Below are 19728 nucleotides of genomic sequence, written 5' to 3' on the forward strand. Positions count from 1 at the left end.
TTTTTTATACACATTCTTTATTGTCACTCAAGGGTAAATAATAAATTATTCACAAAACAAGTAATAAACAGTCTTTAATAGTATTTGTACGCTCCAACTCTGTTTGGTTCCTTGTGGCCAGGAGCTTACCAGCGGCCATGACCTCCCCAACCTAAAGAAATTAATGTAAATATTGTCAAGAACAATTATTTTTAAACAAACCTCCATCACCACGCCATTGGCCATCATCACCACCCCATCCTCCGTTCCAAGCTCCATTGTCACCACGCCATTGACCATCATCTCCGCCCCATCCTCCATTGTTCCAGCCTCCATTATCTCCACGCCATTGCCCATCATCGTTTCCATTCCAGCCTCCGTTCCATTGACCATCATCTCCTCCCCAACCTCCGTTGTTCCAGCCACCATCTCCGCGCCATTGGCCATCATCACCTCCCCAACCTCCGTTGTTCCAGCCACCATCTCCGCGCCATTGGCCATCATCACCTCCCCATCCTCCGTTGTTCCATCCTCCTTGACCAAGTGCGTCAGGTCCGATGGGTCCGTTTCTGGTGATGGCACCGGAAGGTCCTTTCAAGATGATTCCATTGCCAGCACCTCCCCATCCAGCTCCAGCTCCATTCCATCCTCCAGGGTTTCCAGCTCCTCTGCCATCTGGACCAATGGGACCATGAGGAGTGATGACACCTGAGGGTCCTTTGAGGATGATGCCACCCCCGTGGACTGAGGAGGCTAATGCCAGAGCGGTTAACACCTGATTGAGGAAATATTTGTTTATTTTTGTTGATATTGGGTTGAATCTTATATACTTACAAGAAACTTCATGATTAATAACCTGATAAACTAACAGACCATACGAACTATGATTTATTCTGAAATAATTCGGTGTTTATATACATTAAATCATGACCTTCGAAGACATGCGTTAATTAATATACAAATTATTCTGGTGGCTTTTCTGGGTGAATTATTTTAAGACGAGGTGATGTAAGGAAATTCTTAAGTTAATGCAATATTTAAAATTTTTACGCAAATCAGATCATTTAAAAAACTACATAGCAAAAATGAAAAATTTCCAAAAAAAATCAAAAGCAACTGAATCAGGTGATCTTGACGTCCATGGTTGAACCACAGCTTGATTTGCCGGATTGTGATGAAATATTTATCACAAAAGTGATTTTTATTGTTCTCTTTGTTTTCTTCATCCAAGAACAAGATAAAATAGTTATCACAGCTGTGATTTTAAAGCTAGTTTATTGACCTGGAATCTATAATTCCTAAATTGTCATATTCTTTTTACCTTGTATGCAATAGAGCTTTTTATTTCAGCAGTGATTTTAAAAGTTCTTTGCTCCGAAATCATTAAAAAAGTTTTTTTATATTCTGATTGACTTAAAACGAGATCAAATATTCATTGAATTGATAAAAAAGAAATTATACTAAAATCTGAGTGGCCATTTTTCTTTCGTATTTTTTAGTTTCACTTTAGAATTATTTGTCATAATTATCATTTCTCTATAGTGCCTAGATGCAAGAAAGGTAATACACGACTGGGCAGAAATAAAGAATACTTATGATTTATACGAGAAGAATCAAAGGATATGAAACTCGTTAAAATAAAACCGCATATGAGATAAATCCTATATAGGCCACCAGCAGAACCTTTCTTTCTTGAGAAGAGATATCTAAGATGGCAATACTGTGACTCTCCCACAATAGAATATAGAAAATAAATAAGATTACTCTTCGATAAAGTTTCCAGGTTCTTTGAAGAGAGTCACCAAAAACTAAGGCAAAGAGTATAATATACACACACAGATTTTGAGACAGTGATATAACTGAAAAAGATAGTGATAAATAGAGAGAATATAAAGAAAGTATGATCTAAATAATACTGGAAAGTAGAAATTATGTCAAGTAATAATCAATTACTGCAGGAACTCTAGAAATTGAAAAAAGTCTGGAATGTTCCTCATCCATTCCTCATGCAATAGAGCTTTTTATTTCAGCAGTAATTTTAAACGTTCTTCGCTTCGAAATCATTAAAAAAGTTTTTTTATCTTCTGATTGACTTAAAACGAGATCAAATATTCGTCGAATTGATAAAAAAGAACTTATTCTAAAATCTGAGTGGGACATTTTTCTTTCGTATTATTTAGTTTCACTTTAAAATTATTTATCATAATTATAATTTCCTTATATTGCCTGGATACAGTAAAGGTAATATACGACTGGGAGAAATAAGGTATACTTATGATTTAGACCAGAAGAATCAAAGGATATGAAATTCGTTAAAATAAACCCGCAGATGAGAGAATTCTTATTTAAGCCACAAGCAGAACCTTTGTTTCTTGAGAAGAGATACCTAAGATGGCAATACTATGACTCTCCCACAATAGAATACAGAAAATAAAGAAGATTACTCTTCGATAAAGTTTCTCCAGGTTCTTTGAAGAGTCACCAAAAACTGAGGCAAAGAGTATAATATACACATACAGATTTTGAGATAGTGATATAATTGAAAAAGATAGTGATAAATAGAGAGAATATAAGGAAAGTATGATTTAAATAATACTGGAAAGTAAAAATTATGTCAAGTAATAATTAATTACTACAGGAACGTCAAGTAATAATTAATTACTCTAGAAATTGAAAAAGGTCTGGAATGTTAAGGTAATATGAAAAGATAGAATATCCTGAGTCCTTTAAGAATCTAGATACAGACTTCTGAGCAAATGCGATTGTTTCTAGAAGCAAAAGGTGAGGAGATGCTTTAAAAATTTCTAACTCTCACTAACTGCTGAGACTTAAACAAATTCCAATCTATAAAAAATACATTTAACAAAACAGCGATACTTCTGTTAATCAATAAAATGAAACTGGAAACTGAGATCAATTTTCAAATATCTTTGAAAGATTCCAAGAAATAGTCCATCGTTTCTCAAAGAGACCGGTTTATATTAAATAGTAATGAAATAAGCTCTAATCATAGGTCTCAAATTTAAAATTGAAAACTGAACTTAAAATTGAGACCTGTGCCTTAGAGTTTCTTTCTATTTTGAAAGATTCACTGAAACAGATGCTACAAGCCAATTATAAAAAGTCAAAGAAACAAATCAGTTTATAAAAATCCTTGGCACTAGAAAAAATAAAAATCACTCAAATATTTTACATATTTCAGAGAAAGTACAATTCAAGTGCAATTTTAATTTTAAAACAGTAGATCGTTCAAGCATGCGAGGCTTTTCTTCTTTCAATGAATTTTCTTGCATCACTTATATGCCTTGTTATGTTATTTACCCCAGAAATGCTACCAGATTATTGATTCCCACTATAAATTAATGCATGTTTTGGAAGGTCATTATTTTATATAAAATCAGGTGTCACCTCTCATGGTCCCATTGGTCTTGATGGCACGGGAGCTAAATACGCCGCAGGATAGAATGGAGCTGGAGCTGCAATGGATTCATCTTGAAAGCATCTGGTCCTATCATCAAAAGACCTGACAATCTTCGTCAAGAAATATTGGGTGGTGATGAATAATGGCGTGCGATTGAGGAATGCCTGGAATGATCGCTAGAATGGAAACGATGATGGGCAATGGTGTGGGAATGATAAAGATGACTATAATTTGCAAGTCTTTATTAAGAGAAAACATTTTCTTCAGGTTGAGAAGGTCATGACCATTTGTAAACTAAGTAATGTAGCCAATAGGACATTTATATAAATACTATAGATAGAAGATTATGTATTTTACTGTAAATTTAAGATCAAATGCAAGATATATTGGCAGTTTTTAAATATATTACCTAAAACCCTCCTTTGTCTAATGCTTTTATTGAATCGGTCTCCACATAACTTGGTCTAACTTAATTCAGTAACTTCCTCACACGAGTCAACATCAAAACCACTTTCCTTCTCATTAATCATCAATTTTACTTCAACATCGAAAGTTTACCTTCGTTTTCACTGCGTTTACACCTTCTCTGAGGAAAAGTGAACTGGGCTGTAAAGGACAAGTGGGTTTTCTATTTCTAGTAATTCTACTCCCCTTGTATCTCTCGAAAAAACCATAACATCATACTTAATCAAGATTTGAATAACTCCTTATTCGAGGATTATTATTTCAAACCGTTATTTTAATTAATTGTTCAACTAAGGGACATAATATAAATGATACATGGGAATAAACATCAATACCATTTTTCCTTCTTATCAATTCAACATCGTCATCCGTTCAGTTCATAACTTCAACATTAATTTACCTTCTTTGGTAACTTTTCATCTTCTAAGGAAAAAGAGTTGAAAAATATGAACAAAGTTGGTGCCTGAACAATCAGATAACACGCCGAATGCCTGTCCTAGGAGTAAATGAGATAAATCAGGAGGAACATTCATAATTCACCACTAAGTTTCCTGATCAGACTACAAGCCTTGCATCGCTTGTCTGACAGAATTCCTTGTGGAAACTAGATATATCTGGATAAGAAAGTAAAATTCTGGAATCATAATAAAATGAAATAATTGAAGCAAGCAAGGTTCTGTGAGCACTGAAGCTAGCTAAGTTATAATATTAAAGAAATATTTATTCCGAAAATAAATGAATATTTGAGTTATTTTTGAAAATTTTGTTGCAAATTTACTCGAACATCTAATAGGAGATCGCCATTAGACCTTAAATCTATTACCGGATTGCGGGAATACTTTTTTCCACAAATGAAATTGCCAGTCTTTTTGTCAAGAGTTATGCATTTCGATGAGTCCACTCGTGATCATCAGACTCTTACACTACATAGCTGTGATGTTTTTTTTTCTTTTTTATCCGCTATATTATAACCACTCTACTTCGAGAATGGACTTCTATTTACGAAACTTAAGTCTATTTTAAAAGTTAACCTTGAGGCTCATAAATCTTAATTATTTAATTTTTTCTTACTAAGGTAAGCTTTTTTCAGTAGGGATTTCATTTCTTGATTACATATCTTTTAATCTATTTGCTGAAGTAAACCCTTTGGATAACTCATGTTACCCATTTTTTTTTCTTAACTGTGATTCAATATCTTTTATAGAGAAATAGGAAGATTAAGGGTAAATATGTTATAGATCCAAGAAAGCAAAAAACAGAATACTTTTGTCTAAACTTTCTTTATTGTCACTCAAACGTAAATAATAAATTATTCATACAAGTGATAATAAAATAAACAGTCTTTAATATATAGTATTTGTACGCTCCACTTCTGATTGGTTTCTTGTGGTCAGAAGCTTACCAGCGGCCATGACCTCCCCAACCTAAAAAAATATATGTAAATATGGTCAAGAACAATTATTCTTATACAAACCTCCATCACCACGCCATTGGCCATCATCACCACCCCATCCTCCGTTCCAAGCTCCATTGTCACCACGCCATTGACCATCATCTCCGCCCCATCCTCCATTGTTCCAGCCTCCATTATCCCCACGCCATTGTCCATCATCGTTACCATTCCAGCCTCCGTTCCATTGACCATCATCTCCTCCCCAACCTCCGTTGTTCCAGCCACCATCTCCGCGCCATTGGCCATCATCACCCCCCCAACCTCCATTGTTCCAGCCACCATCTCCGCGCCATTGGCCATCATCACCTCCCCATCCTCCGTTGTTCCATCCTCCTTGACCAAGTGCGTCAGGACCGATGGGTCCGTTTCTGGTGATGGCACCGGAAGGTCCTTTCAAGATGATTCCATTTCCAGCGCCTCCCCATCCAGCTCCAGCTCCAGCTCCATTCCATCCTCCAGCATTTCCAGCTCCTCTGCCATCTGGACCAATGGGACCATGTGGAGTGATGACACCTGAGGGTCCTTTGAGGATGATGCCACCCCCGTGGACTGAGGAGGCTAAAGCCAGAGCGGTTAACACCTGATGAAGGAAATATTTGTTTATTTTTTTCATATTGGGTTAAGTCTTATATACTTACAAGAAACTTCATGATTAATAACCTGATAAACTAACAGACCATACGAACTATGATTTATTCCGAAATAATTCGGTGTTTATATACATTAAATCATGACCTTCGAAGACATGCTTTAATTATTATACAAATTATTCTGGTGGCTTTTCTGGGTGAATTATCATAAGACAAGAGGTGATGTAAGGAAATTCTTAAGTTAATGCAATGTTTAAAATTTTTACGCAAATCAGATAATTTAAAAAATTATATAACAAAAATGAAAAATTTCCAGAAAAAATCAAATGCATATAAGTCAGGTGATCTCGGCGTCCATGGTTGAACCACAGCTTGATTTGCGGGATTGTAATGGAATAATTATCACAAAAGTGATTTTTATTGTTCTCTTTGTTTTTTTTTCATCCAAGAACAAGATAAAATATTTATCTCAGCAGTGATTTTAAAAGTTCTTCGCTCCGAAATCATTAAAAAAGTTTTTTTATATTCTGATTGAAATAAAACGAGATCAAATATTCGTCCATCTAAAATCTGAGTGGGACATTTTTCTTTCGTATTTTTTAGATTCATTTTAGAATTATTTATCATTATTACAATTTTCCTATATTGCCTGGATGCAATAAAGGTAATAAACAACCGGGCAAAAATAAGGAATACTTATGACTTATACCAGAAGAATCAAAGGATATGAAACTCGTTAAAATAAAACCGCAAATGAGAGAATTCTTATTTAAACCACCAGTCAAACCTTTGTTTCTTGAGAAGACATACATAAGATGGCAATACTGTGACTCTCCCACAATAGAATATAGAAAATAAAGAAGATTAGTCTTCGATAACGTTACTCCAGGTTCTTTGAAGAGTCACCAAGAACTGAGAGAAAGTGTATAATATACGCGAACAGGTTTTGAGATAGTAATAAATAGGGAATAAAGAAAGTATGATATAAATACTGCTGGAAAGTACAAATTATGTCAAGTAATAATCAATTACTGCGGGAACTCTAGAAATTGAAAAAAGTCTGGAATGTTAAGGTAATATGAAAAGATAGAATATCCTGAGTCCTTTAAGAATCTAGATACAGACTTCTGAGCAAATGCGATTGTTTCTAGAAGCAAAAGGTGAGCAGATGCTTTAAAAATGTCTAACTCTCACTAACTGCTGAGACTTAAACAAAATCCAATCTATAAAAAATACATTTAACAAAACAGCGATACTTCTGTTGATCAATAAAATGAAACTGGAAACCGTTGATTGAATATTAGGTATATTATCAATCAACGCTGGAAACTGAGATCAATTTTCAAATATCTTTGAAAGATTCCAAGAAATAGTCCATCGTTTCTCAAAGAGACCGGTTTATATTAAATAGTAATGAAATAAGCTCTAATCATATGTCTCAAATTTAAAATTGAAAACTGAAATTAAAATTGAGACCTGTGCCTTAGAGTTTATTTCTATTTCGAAAGATTCACTGAAACAGATGCTACAAACCAATTATAAAAAGTCAAAGAAACAAATCAGTTTATAAAAATCCTTGGCACTAGAAAAAATAAAAATCACTTAAATATTGTACATATTTCAGAGAAAGTACAATTCAAGTGCAATTTCAATTAAAACAGTAGATCGTTCTAGCATGAAAGGCTTTTCTTCTTTCAATGAATTTTCTTGCATCACTTATATGCCTTGTTATGTTATTTATCCCAGAATAGTTAGTATCCGAGATTATTGATACTCACTATAAATTAATGCATGTTTTAGAAGGTCATTATTTAATATAAAATGCTGCTTATTAAGGCATAAATGGGGATGACATCATCAAACCCAAAGGACTCTCAGGTGTCACCTCTCTACATGGTCCCATTGGTCTTGATGGCACGGGAGCTAAATAGGCCGCAGGATAGAATGGAGCTGGAGCTGACAATAGAATCATCTTGAAAGCATCTGGTCCTATCATTAAAAGACCTGACAATCTTCGTCAAGAAGCATTGGGTGGTGATGAATAATAACGTGCGATTGAGGGTGCCTGGAATGATTGCTGGAATGGAAACGATGATGGGCAATGGTGTGGGAATGATAAAGATGACGGAATGAAGGATGGACTGAAGATAAAAATAATAATGGATCACTATAATTTACAAGTGTTTATTAAGAGAAAACGGTTTGTTTGGGTTAAGAAGGTCATGACTATTGGTAAACTAATTTCTATGAGTAATTTAGCCACTGTGACATACATATAAATACTATAGATAAAAGATTATGTATTTTATTGAAGATTTGAGATCAAATACAATATATATATTGACAGTTTTTAAATATATTACATAAAACCCTAATTTGCCTAATGGTTCCATTGAATCGGTCTCCACGTAACTTAGTATAACTTAATTCAGGACCTTCCTCACACGAGTCAACATCAAACCCACTTTCCTTCTCATTAATCATCCATTTTACTTCAACATTGAAAGTTTACCTTCGTTTTCACTGCGTTTACACCTTCTCTGAGGAAAAGTGAACTGGGCTGTAAACGACAAGTGGGTTTTCTATTTCTAGTAATTCTACTCCCCTTGTATCTCTGGAAAAACCCATAACATCATACTTAATCAAGATTTTAATAACTCCTTATTCAAGGATTATTATTTCAAACAGTTATTTTAATTAATTGTTCAACTAAGGGGCATAATATAAATAATATAATATAAATTATACATGGGAATAAACATCAATACCATTTTTCATCCATACCGTCATCCGTTCAGTTCATAACTTCAACATTAATTTACCTTCTTTGGTAACTTTTCATCTTCTAAGGAAAAAGAGTTGAAAAATATGAACAAAGTTGGTGCCTGAACAATCAGATACCACGCCGAATGCCTATCCTAGGAGTAAATGAGATAAATCAGGAAGACATTCATAATTCACCACTACGTTTCCTGATCAGACTACAAGCCTTGCATCGCTTGTTTGACAGAATTCCTTGTGGAAACTAGGAAGATATATCTGGATAAGAAAGTAAACTTCTGGATTCATAATAAAATGAAATAATTGAAGCAAGCAAGGTTATGTGAGCACTGAAGCTAGCTGAGTTATAATATTAAAGAAATATTTATTCCGAAAATAAATGAATATTTGAGTTATTTTTGAAAATTTTGTTGCAAATTTACTCGAACATCTAATAGGAGATCGCCATTAGACCTTAAATCTATTACCGGATTGCGGGAATACTTTTCTCCACAAATGAAATTGCCAATCTTTTTGTCAAGAGTTATGCATTTCGATGCGTCCACTCGTCATCATCAGACTCTTACGCTACATAGCTGTGATGTTTTTTTTTCTTTTTTATCCGCTATATTATAACCACTCTACTTCGAGAACGGACTTCTATTTACGAAACTTAAGTCTATTTTAAAAGTTAACCTTGAGGCTCATAAATCTTAATTATTTAATTTTTTCTTACTAAGGTAAGCTTTTTTCAGTAGGGATTTCATTTCTTGATTACATATCTTTTAATCTATTTGCTGAAGTAAACCCTTTGGATAACTCATGTTACCCATCCTCTTTTCTTAACTGTGATTCAATATCTTTTATAGAGAAATAGGAAGATTAAGGGTAAATATGTTATAGATCTAAGAAAGCAAAAAACAGAATACTTTTGTCTAAACTTTCTTTATTGTTACTCAAACGTAAATAATAAATTATTCATACAAGTGATAATAAAATAAACAGTCTTTAATATATAGTATTTGTACGCTCCACTTCTGATTGGTTTCTTGTGGTCAGAAGCTTACCAGCGGCCATGACCTCCCCAACCTAAAAAATATATGTAAATATGGTCAAGAACAATTATTCTTATACAAACCTCCATCACCACGCCATTGGCCATCATCACCACCCCATCCTCCGTTCCAAGCTCCATTGTCACCACGCCATTGACCATCATCTCCGCCCCATCCTCCATTGTTCCAGCCTCCATTATCCCCACGCCATTGTCCATCATCGTTACCATTCCAGCCTCCGTTCCATTGACCATCATCTCCTCCCCAACCTCCGTTGTTCCAGCCACCATCTCCGCGCCATTGGCCATCATCACCTCCCCATCCTCCGTTGTTCCATCCTCCTTGACCAAGTGCGTCAGGACCGATGGGTCCGTTTCTGGTGATGGCACCGGAAGGTCCTTTCAAGATGATTCCATTACCAGCACCTCCCCATCCAGCTCCAGCTCCATTCCATCCTCCAGCATTTCCAGCTCCTCTGCCATCTGGACCAATGGGACCATGTGGAGTGATGACACCTGAGGGTCCTTTGAGGATGATGCCACCCCCGTGGACTGAGGAGGCTAATGCCAGAGCGGTTAACACCTGATTAAGGAAATATTTGTTTATTTTTGTTGATATTGGGTTGAATCTTATATACTTACAAGAAACTTCATGATTGATAACCTGATAAACTAACAGAGCATACGAACTATGATTTATTTCGAAATAATTCGGTATATATACCTTAAGTCGTGACCTTCGAAGACATGCGTTAATTAATATACAAATTAGTATGGTGGCTTTTCTGGGTAAATTATCATAAGACAAGAGATGATGTAAGGAAATTCTTAAGCAAATGCAATTCGACGCAAGTTTAAAAATTTTAAAAAATATATGACAAAAATAAAACATTTAAAAAAAATTAAAAGTCTATAAATCAGGTGATCTCGGCATCCATGGTTGGACTACAGCTTGATTTGCCAGATTGTTATGAAATGATAATTATCACAACAGTAATTTAAAATGTTCTTTTTGTTTTTGCATCCATTACAAATTAGTAAAAAAAAATCTCTCAATCTCTGATCAATTTACCAAGATAAAATAATCATCATAGCTGTAATTTTAAATCTAGTTTATTGACTATAATCAATAATTATTAACTCGTTGAATAGAAGTCCATATTTTGTAGGAGAATGCGTATATAAAGATTACAAATAGGGGAAGTCTTTATCTCCAAGAAAAATGCATGTAGGCCACTTAGGTAAATGTATTATGCATTTCGGCTGTGTAAACAGCCATCAAAATTAAAAACATGTTTTTAATTTTAATTCTTTCATTTATTGTTGTTTTTTTTCCCGATAACGGGTAATTTTTGTTTTATTTGGTGAACGTATATGTTTTTTGTAATGTTCTGTATCTGATGATGGCTGTTTACACAGCCGAAATGCATAATACATTTACCTAAGTGACCTACATGCATTTTTCTTGGAGATAAAGACTTCCCCTATTTGTATACTGGTATTTGTTTTCATGTAATTTTTGTGTGTTAGTACCAGCATTTTATTGCTTTATTATTTAAATAAACAAAGAATATATTATTTGCATTGCTTCTTAAATTTTTATACCAAAATATTTATCTGTTTCTTTTAAAGAGTTTGCAGGCTAGTAAAATACCTTATTTTCTTGAAGCTATCGATCTTTGATGTTATCACTTCTATCATTTGACTTTAAACAGAACCCCACGAATTTCGCTATGAGATAAGAAGGTACTATACAAGGTGTCTACTATAAAAACCGCCAAACTTTAAGAGGTGATACAAGTGGTAAACAAGTCATTTGCAACAAAATGTATAACATTTTTTCAAAAAGTTGTTAGCTGTTCTGGTATTCAACATTTTTTGATTTTATCAAATTTCTTTGTTTTTTTTTTCATATAAACAAGAATATCTCCGTTATTCTTACCACCACATAAAATTTAGATAAACCATCTGAAAGAGAATTAAATTTGCTATAAGATGGATATATTTAAGTTTTTGAGTAATTTTTTATACCGGGTGTTATCAGAAGTTAAATGTAAGATTTGGGAAATGTGCAAAATTAGTGGTATCTTCTTCGTTGTCGTTTTTCTAAAATTTGGTAAATAGGGACATGTTTTTTTTCAGCAAAAACTACTGCATTTAATATGGGTCTTTTAATAATGCCGGGTCTTTTTTTGTGACTTGTTGAAGGCCTTCGATTGCTTCTGATTTAATAAGTCTAGTATCAAACGTATAAAGTCTTGTATAACACACCGACTCTTGATTCCAGTGCCTGGGACAGGGTAGATCTTATGTACCGGGTGTTTCAAATTCGAGCCACATCATTGGGATTTCGGAAACGGTAAGAGATACAGGGTCGGTTAAATTGGGGCAAAGTTGCGTATTCCTATGCTTAACAAAATGCCGTTTTAAAATTAAAAAAATTCCGACTACGTACGAAGTTATTCGGAAAATACCGAAATTTTGGAAAATCGTTTTTATTTTTTTGTGAGGTTATTTGAAAACATATTTTAAAATAATTGACACTTTATTTTTGTCACTTTTTCTCCTCTACCAGATGGCGTCGTCAAATTTAAAATCCGACGTTTCGTCCTTTGGCAACCATCATCAACTTTATTTTTTTAAATACGGCCCTGGAATTTTTTTTACTCACTTTAATTCTCCTTTTTATTCTTAGAGAAATGACATATCACATAGTTTAATTTTCCAATATTTTGATGTCAAAAATTTACTTTTATTAAAAAAAAGTTAATACTGTCCTGTTGTTTGAAATAAAAATTGTCTTGATGTTGTTTTTCAATCAATAACATGGTAAAAATATTGCTAATATGTTATATTATATTATATTTTCACAAAATTTTCTGCAGGCCTGATGTCTAAGTCTCCGGCTGAATAACTTGAAAATTCTTATTAGCAAAGATGGCTTTGAATTAGAAGAAAATGGATGACCATCTGTCATTAATTGTTTATATCTGTTTGACATTTGGCTTTTTCGATATTTTGTGAAATCAAAAATGGTATTCTCCAGTAGCGAACAACGTGATATGGTCCAAATTTACTATTCTTTGAATAGAAATTCGCAACGCTCCTGCCAACAATATCTGGAGCAATATCCAGAGCGCCCCCAACCTAATTATACGTATTTTGGAGCTTTGGACAGGAACCTTATCCTCTATGGAAGTTGATTCTATGACAACAGGTTATCTATAAAAATTACGTTACTAAGTCTAAAATAATTTAAATGCAAAATCCAGCAAATTTCACAACAAAAATCAATTTGTTCATATGAACAGTATTTTGCTTACTCATATTACATTTGCTTTATTAGGATTTTTTATTTTTTGTCATGTTTGTATTTTTATTATTTGTCAACATTTTTTTTTAAATCTAGTTTGTAAGTTTAAGATTGATATTATATTTTTTCTTGACTTGTGGAAAATGTCTGGTTGTTTTTGGCATGAAATATACTTATATATCTATCTATCTATCGCTTCGTAAGTAAAATAAGTTCGTAAAAATATAACGTTTGGATTATTTTCCTTAGTCTTTCTCCCTGTTACATAACGTCTACCTAACATTTTCCCAACCTGAAATCCTTCAAAGGAAAAACATTTGATAAAACACAATAGGAACTACCTTGATACGTTTATATAATTAAATAACTAAAACAGAACTAACCTTTAAAAACCAAAAAATGCCCCATATATGTATCAAGACATTCATAATAGTATCTCCATCACCACATATTAAAATATGGTAATCACCCCATAGAAAAGCATTAATTTTGATTGGAAATTAAACGCATTTTACGTTACATGTCTTCGAAGGTCAGAGTTTGATCTATATAAAGTAGGGCTTCTGTGTGTGTAATAATCATAGTTTGTTTGATCTCTTGAGTTATTGGATTAATCAAATATGAAATTCTTGGTAAGAGTAATTTATAAATTTATAATTTTAACACGTTATGAATTTGTTCTTTTTGAAGGTTGTAGCCACTTTGGCTTTAGTAGCCTCAGTCCATGCTGGTGGAATCATCCTTAAGGGACCCTCAGGGGTTATTACCCCACATGGACCCATTGGACCCGACGGTAGAGGAGCTGGAGCTGTAGGAGGATGGGGTGGTGCTGGGTAAGAAATATTTGTTGATTTTTAGATGGTAGAAGTTGATTATGTTTTTTTAAATTTTTAGATGGGGTGGTTGGGATGGTGATGATGGTCAATGGAGAGGAGACGGTAAGGAAATTAGAGCTGTATCGAAATTTGTAATTAAAAGTGTTGTGAATTTAACATTTGTATGTCTTAAAGAAAAATTCAAGGCCTTGTAGACTTTCTTCGGGTTAATTTGAGTTGAGGAATTTGAATTAATTTTCATTTTCGTTTCATTTTCTTCATGATTCATGTCTTTTAAGCAGTGAGTAGTTTTTCATTTTATTTGTCGATCTTCAATACTCCCAAGTATAAATTTTTCTCTTCCTGTTTTTAATCCTGATTTTTCCTTTTCTTCTTCTGAAGTTAAACTTATTTCAATTCGAGTATCCCCCATTTCAGTTTTGTTGCTATCTTCTGTTTCTATAATTTCACTTCCTTTACATTTTCTAGTGAATTATCTCGAGAAAGAAGTAAAGCTTTATAAGTTTTGCTTTTTTTTTTTGAATTTCTGGTCAGTTTTGGTGGTGTTACTCATAAATCTAGACTGCTGTATAAAGGTTTTATTACCAAGTAGTCGAGGTTCCCAAAAATTCACGTGTTTTCTAAATTTATGGTAGCCACGTATAGGTGAATCAGACTGACATAAATCAAAGATTTTATCTTGTTTTCTAGTTTTTTTTGTTGACGTTTAACGTCATGCTCTTCATTTTTGAGAAATTTGATTTTCTTTTTAGTTTTCCAGACATTCGAAAAAAAAATATTTCTCCCAAGCATTTCAAGTAATTTTTTATTTTATTTTAAGCATTTATTGGCATTTTAGATATTTTTCAAGAATTTGGAATATCGCTTTCCAATTTTCAGATTTTGGAGTATTTTGTGTATTTTTCAAATATCAAAGGTCATTTTTTCTTCAGACATTTAGAATAATTGTTTATTCTAATCCAGGAATATAGGACTATTTCTTATAGTTTCCGGCCTGGATTTACCGACTTTTTTTGTCTTTTCTAGGCATAAAAATAAAAAAATGTAGCCGCATTTATATGTATATCAAATATTAAACATTTAATTGTATATTATTTTGTCATAATTTAAGACTGTCAGAGTAATTTTTTATGTCTTCGAGATTGTTGCTATTTTATCTATTCTTCAAAACATATAATGTATATGTTCATATTTTTGAAGCATTATTTTTGTCTCCAAGTATTTGAAATAAATCTTCATCTTTTTTCAATAATTTGTTGCCAAATCATTCCAATCATTAAAAATATATGTTATTTTCCAGGCTTCTGGAAATCCTTTTTCTTATCTTATTTTTGATATTTCCAGGGTTCCAAGCCATTTTTTCATCTCATTTATTAAATGTATATTTTCATATATTGTAAGCATTTAAAATAGTTTTTCGTATCTTTAAGATATATCAATTAATTTTCCAGTTTATTAGAAGCACTACTCGCATTTTGTGATATTAGATTTACCAAAAATACTCCTCTAGGGTATTTTGCTTTGTTTTCGACTCATTTAATATAATTTTTTATCCTTTTCAAACAATTGAAAAAAATCTCTCATATTTTCCAGACTTTTGCATGCATTTTGTCTGCTTTCAGGCATTTGCAACAATTTTTCATGTCTTCTAGTCATTTGACGTATTATTTAATTTTTATCCCAAGTTTTTGTCGATTTTTGATATCCAAATTATATTTCCAGGAACTTGGAATAATTTGTCTTTTTTTCCAAGCTTTTGAAATAATTTTGTTTCAGGGATTTAAGGCCACTACAATATTTTTTAGACATTTTTCAGGTATCACTTGTCAGGTCATAACAATCATATTGAGAAATTTATTTAAAGCAAAATTTTAGAGTAATTTCACCTGTTTTCTCTTGTTTTTGGATTATTTTTTCCAGAGAATTAAACTATTTTTTTATTTTATATTCTTAACCTCATATTTGATATCATCCAGAAATTCGAAATAAATTTAACGGCTTTCATGAATTTCAGGCAATTTATCTAATTTTTCGAGATTCGGAATAATTTTTCAGGTGTTCTGAATATATCATCTCAAGCGTTTGTCAATTTTTTACATTTTCCAAAAATTCGGAATAATTTTTAATTTTTTCCAGGCTTTTGAAGTCATTTTGAGCTTTTTCTAAAAATTAAATGCAATTTTATGAAAAGATCTTTAGTAAATCTTAAATAATTTTTTAAGTACTTCAAGTAATTTTTCATTTTACTTAGCGCAAGCATGTGAGACCATTCTTGGGTAATTTATTCTTAAAGTTACCCTTAAAGTTACTCATAAGTTAAATTTTTCAGCTCTGGTGTAATTTGATCACAGTTGACGTCTCTATATTAGGACTTTAATCCCAAAGAGCTCATGTCTGGTTCCAAGTATATTATAAAACCATATTGATTTTCGAATATCTGTTCTTCTCATTTATTCTAAATGCTTTCTGGATTTATTGTGTAGATGATTTTAAGAAACAATTCTAGCATATGACTCATTACATTGATGGTTCTATATTCCTCTCACTTTGGTCCAGGTTTTTTGGGCAACGCTAAAAATTCGAATAGCAGCCATTTGTCGGGGATATTTCCAGAGTTATAGATTCTGTTGCAGATGTCGGTAATCCAGGCTACTCCTTCCAACAATTTTTCAACAAACAGAAATTTAGCCTCTATGTTGATGATCCACTGCCTTTTTATTTTTCATTTATTTTATTGTAATTTCTACCTCGTGAATTAATATGAGTGGGCCTGTAGCTTCTTTCAATAATAAGTACGTGATCCCCGAACTGAGATTAGACAATAGAAAAAAAAAATAACAAAAATCTATTTTTAGTTATTATAACAAAACCTGATAATAACTAAAAATAGATAACAAAATCTATTTTAAAATATGACATTATTTAATGATTTAACGTCATTGAATAATGTCATTGTCTACCTAAAATTAAAAATTTCATTCTTCCAGGTGGCTGGAACAATGGATGGGGAGATGATGATGGCCAATGGCGTGGAGATGGTACGATACTAACCTAACTTTTACTAATATTGAAATAATGAATCCAGATTACTCTAGTCTTATATTCAATATAGTTGATTCCTTATCATAATCTTTGATAAATCATTAATAATGGTCTTATATAGTTTAAAAATGTGCATTCCTTATTAAAATTTCTCCTTCGTCTTTATTTTTTATAAACTGTTGTGTTCTTCTTTTTTCTTCTTTTATCAAATTTCATAGCACTTTATTACTTAATGAACATTTTTCTTCATGTAAATTATTTTCTTTTTTAGGTGGTTGGAATGACGGTGGATGGGGTGGTGCCTGGAACGGCGGATGGGGTGGTCATGGTAACAACGGTCAATGGCGTGGAGAAGGATGGAAGGCCGGTCAATGGCACGGTGAAGGATGTAAGTTTGTTTTTGTCCTTTTTTTTATTATTTATCCATTAATTTCACTTGTTTTTTTCTAGTATGGAAAGGACGTGGTCGCTGGTGAGCCTAACGCCCCATTCAAACCATATACAAACTATAATTTTTTTTTCTTAAGTAAATTTTATATTAAAGAATATTCACCCAATGTATTCATTTTTGTAAATATTTTATTATGTTTATATTATATTTTCAATAAAAAATAAATAAAACGTGTTTTTTTGTTTTATTGTAATGAATCTTTAAATTCTTCAAATCAAATCTCAATCAAAATTCGAGATAACGAGTTTGTTACGGAATTGAGTTGATTTATAAGAAATTGCTCAAATATTATTCTTTACTTAATTTTTCTTTTTTATTTTTTATTATTAATTAACATTGTTTCTGACATAAATAGGCAATAAATAAAGCTTTTTTTAGTAAAATTAAGAAAAATATTTCTTAATGTCTTTGTTTTTACATTATTAAATACGACATATGTTTCCATTGATAGGTCACTTCCCAAGTTCGTGGCAACACCCTGTTTTCATAAATGGATTTATTATTGCTATAATTTCCTTTAATGAATGCAAAATGCTTAGTTATTTATTATATAATAGAAAAGCAGTATAAACAATTATTTAAAAGCATTTTTTATCATTTTAGTAATTATAATTCTTCCGATATGAATTTATTTACCAGGATTACCCTTTGAAATCGTACTGACTAATAAGTCTGAACAGTTTTTTGTTGAAGACGATGGAGAGGCTGATTGACCGATACATTAAAGATAGCCACGGTCCTGGCCCTAGCACATCCTGTAAGAACGGCGAAGGGTGCTTTGAAAAATTGAAAGGCTCGTCTGGGTGCATTCGTAGATATTAAAGGTACGTTTGACAACACTCCTTTCACAGTAATCTGCCGAGCACTTGAATGTCATGCCTCAGAACCCTTTCTGGTAAGATGGCTAAAGTTCAGGCTTTCACAGTGAACGAATGGTGCCTCTCGGAGGACCTAAGGATCACTCCCAAAAAAACAGAGCTCCTACTATTCATTAGGAGCCGTAACTTTGACATACCACCGATTATGTGTCTTGGATACTTGCAGTTATAATACTCCAGGACATTTCTACTTCTAGATATTACATTAGATTCCAAAGTCTCCTGATATGATCACGCAGACATCAGAATTAAAAAGACTACCTGCGCGTTTTGGCCTCGCAGGATGATTTTCGGTAGCACCTGGAGTCTGTGTCCCTCAAAGATCCTTCAAAGGATCTATTTATATAGTGTCAAAGAACGGACGCGGTTCAACTGGATAGAGCTCAATATCTTACATGCCTTAGCATAACGAGTTCCATACGAACCGTCCCATATAAAACGCTATTGTTAAAAGTTCCGCCCTTGAACCTTGTGAAAAAGCTATTTGCAATTTAAGCAAATGAGAATTTCGCATAAGCTATATGCCCTGGCTGAACTACGGGTTGCAAAAGTTATGCAAAAATCTAGAAGCATCTGACAGATTGATAAGACAGATTAAAGAACACATAGATATATATTAATATTAACTAATGATAAAAATAATAATAATAATAATAATAGTAATAATAATAAGTTCGGATATATGACAGAAAGTTCTGTTATTATATCCGAATATAATAACAGAACCTTCTGTTATTACGAGTATATATATTTATAATATTTATATTAATATTTACTTCTTCGGTACAAAGCACATACACTTAGTTCTCTAAGTTCTCTAACTGAAGAAAAAGTCATATTTACAGTTCAAAAAGAAAAAATGCAAATTTTATTAAAACACCTTACCTCAATATACATATATACAGTGGGGCTCTTAATTGTCCCTCTCTTCTCTTATCTTTTGAATGCGTTTATATAAAATAATTTAAAATTTGGCGCATTAGCAATATAAATACTACCTTTTGGTCCCTAGCTCATTTTGCAAAACTTGGCGTCCCACCGCCATTTTAATAAAATGAAATCGAAAGGGGAATCATGTGATACATCGTTTGAAAGCTCCCACTGAATAATAAAATGACAGCCTTTCAAAATTTAATTTTTCGCATTTTTATCTGTTTTCATTTTCCTTAATATACTTGTTCAGGTGTAATTTCTTTGTAAGTATGTTGTTGTTTGCAGTAGTAGTTTTTTGTAGGAGTAGTTAGTTTGCTGAGAAAATTAGTTTATTTTTATATATATAAATACTTATTTCAAGAATGTAAGCTCCAATCTATGTAAGGATTTTATTCTCTTTAAAGTGCGCCTGCCTTGAGTCTTTATTTTGATTTAATGTTATCAATAATCCTGATAGCATACTTCTGAAGAAGAAATAACCTTGAAGCTAGAGGATTAAGTTTCCAATTCAGAATCCCATATCGCATAAAGGATTGAACATTGGCATAATATA

General features: G+C 32.6%; 2 protein-coding genes across 9 annotated transcripts; one reads left to right on the forward strand and one right to left on the reverse strand.

Annotated features, from left to right (window-relative positions):
* Nucleotides 1-10427, reverse strand: LOC126738898 (uncharacterized). 8 transcript variants are annotated; one of them, XM_050444382.1, is made up of 5 exons: nucleotides 10365-10427; nucleotides 10149-10305; nucleotides 5370-5735; nucleotides 202-432; nucleotides 1-151 (listed from the first exon to the last, which is right to left on the reverse strand). In XM_050444382.1, exons 3-5 carry the CDS (start codon nucleotides 5619-5621, stop codon nucleotides 50-52), a joined length of 585 nt encoding a protein of 194 aa, XP_050300339.1. In that variant the 5' UTR covers nucleotides 5622-5735; nucleotides 10149-10305; nucleotides 10365-10427; the 3' UTR covers nucleotides 1-49. The 8 variants fall into 8 exon arrangements, with proteins under 8 accessions (XP_050300339.1, XP_050300332.1, XP_050300336.1 ...); XM_050444375.1 differs by having other exon boundaries at nucleotides 202-486; XM_050444379.1 differs by having other exon boundaries at nucleotides 202-486; nucleotides 5370-5579; nucleotides 9993-10305.
* A 3077-nt stretch (nucleotides 10428-13504) lies between these two features.
* On the forward strand, nucleotides 13505-17538 carry LOC126738906 (protein FAM98B-like). Its single transcript, XM_050444391.1, has 6 exons — nucleotides 13505-13667; nucleotides 13726-13868; nucleotides 13930-13973; nucleotides 16859-16909; nucleotides 17185-17301; nucleotides 17364-17538. The coding sequence occupies exons 1-6, from the start codon at nucleotides 13656-13658 to the stop codon at nucleotides 17387-17389; spliced, it is 393 nt and encodes a 130-aa protein (XP_050300348.1). The 5' UTR covers nucleotides 13505-13655; the 3' UTR covers nucleotides 17390-17538.
* Nucleotides 17539-19728: the final 2190 nt, after the last annotated feature.

This window comes from Anthonomus grandis, chromosome 7 (assembly GCF_022605725.1).
Source record: "Anthonomus grandis grandis chromosome 7, icAntGran1.3, whole genome shotgun sequence".
Lineage (NCBI taxonomy): Eukaryota > Metazoa > Arthropoda > Insecta > Coleoptera > Curculionidae > Anthonomus > Anthonomus grandis.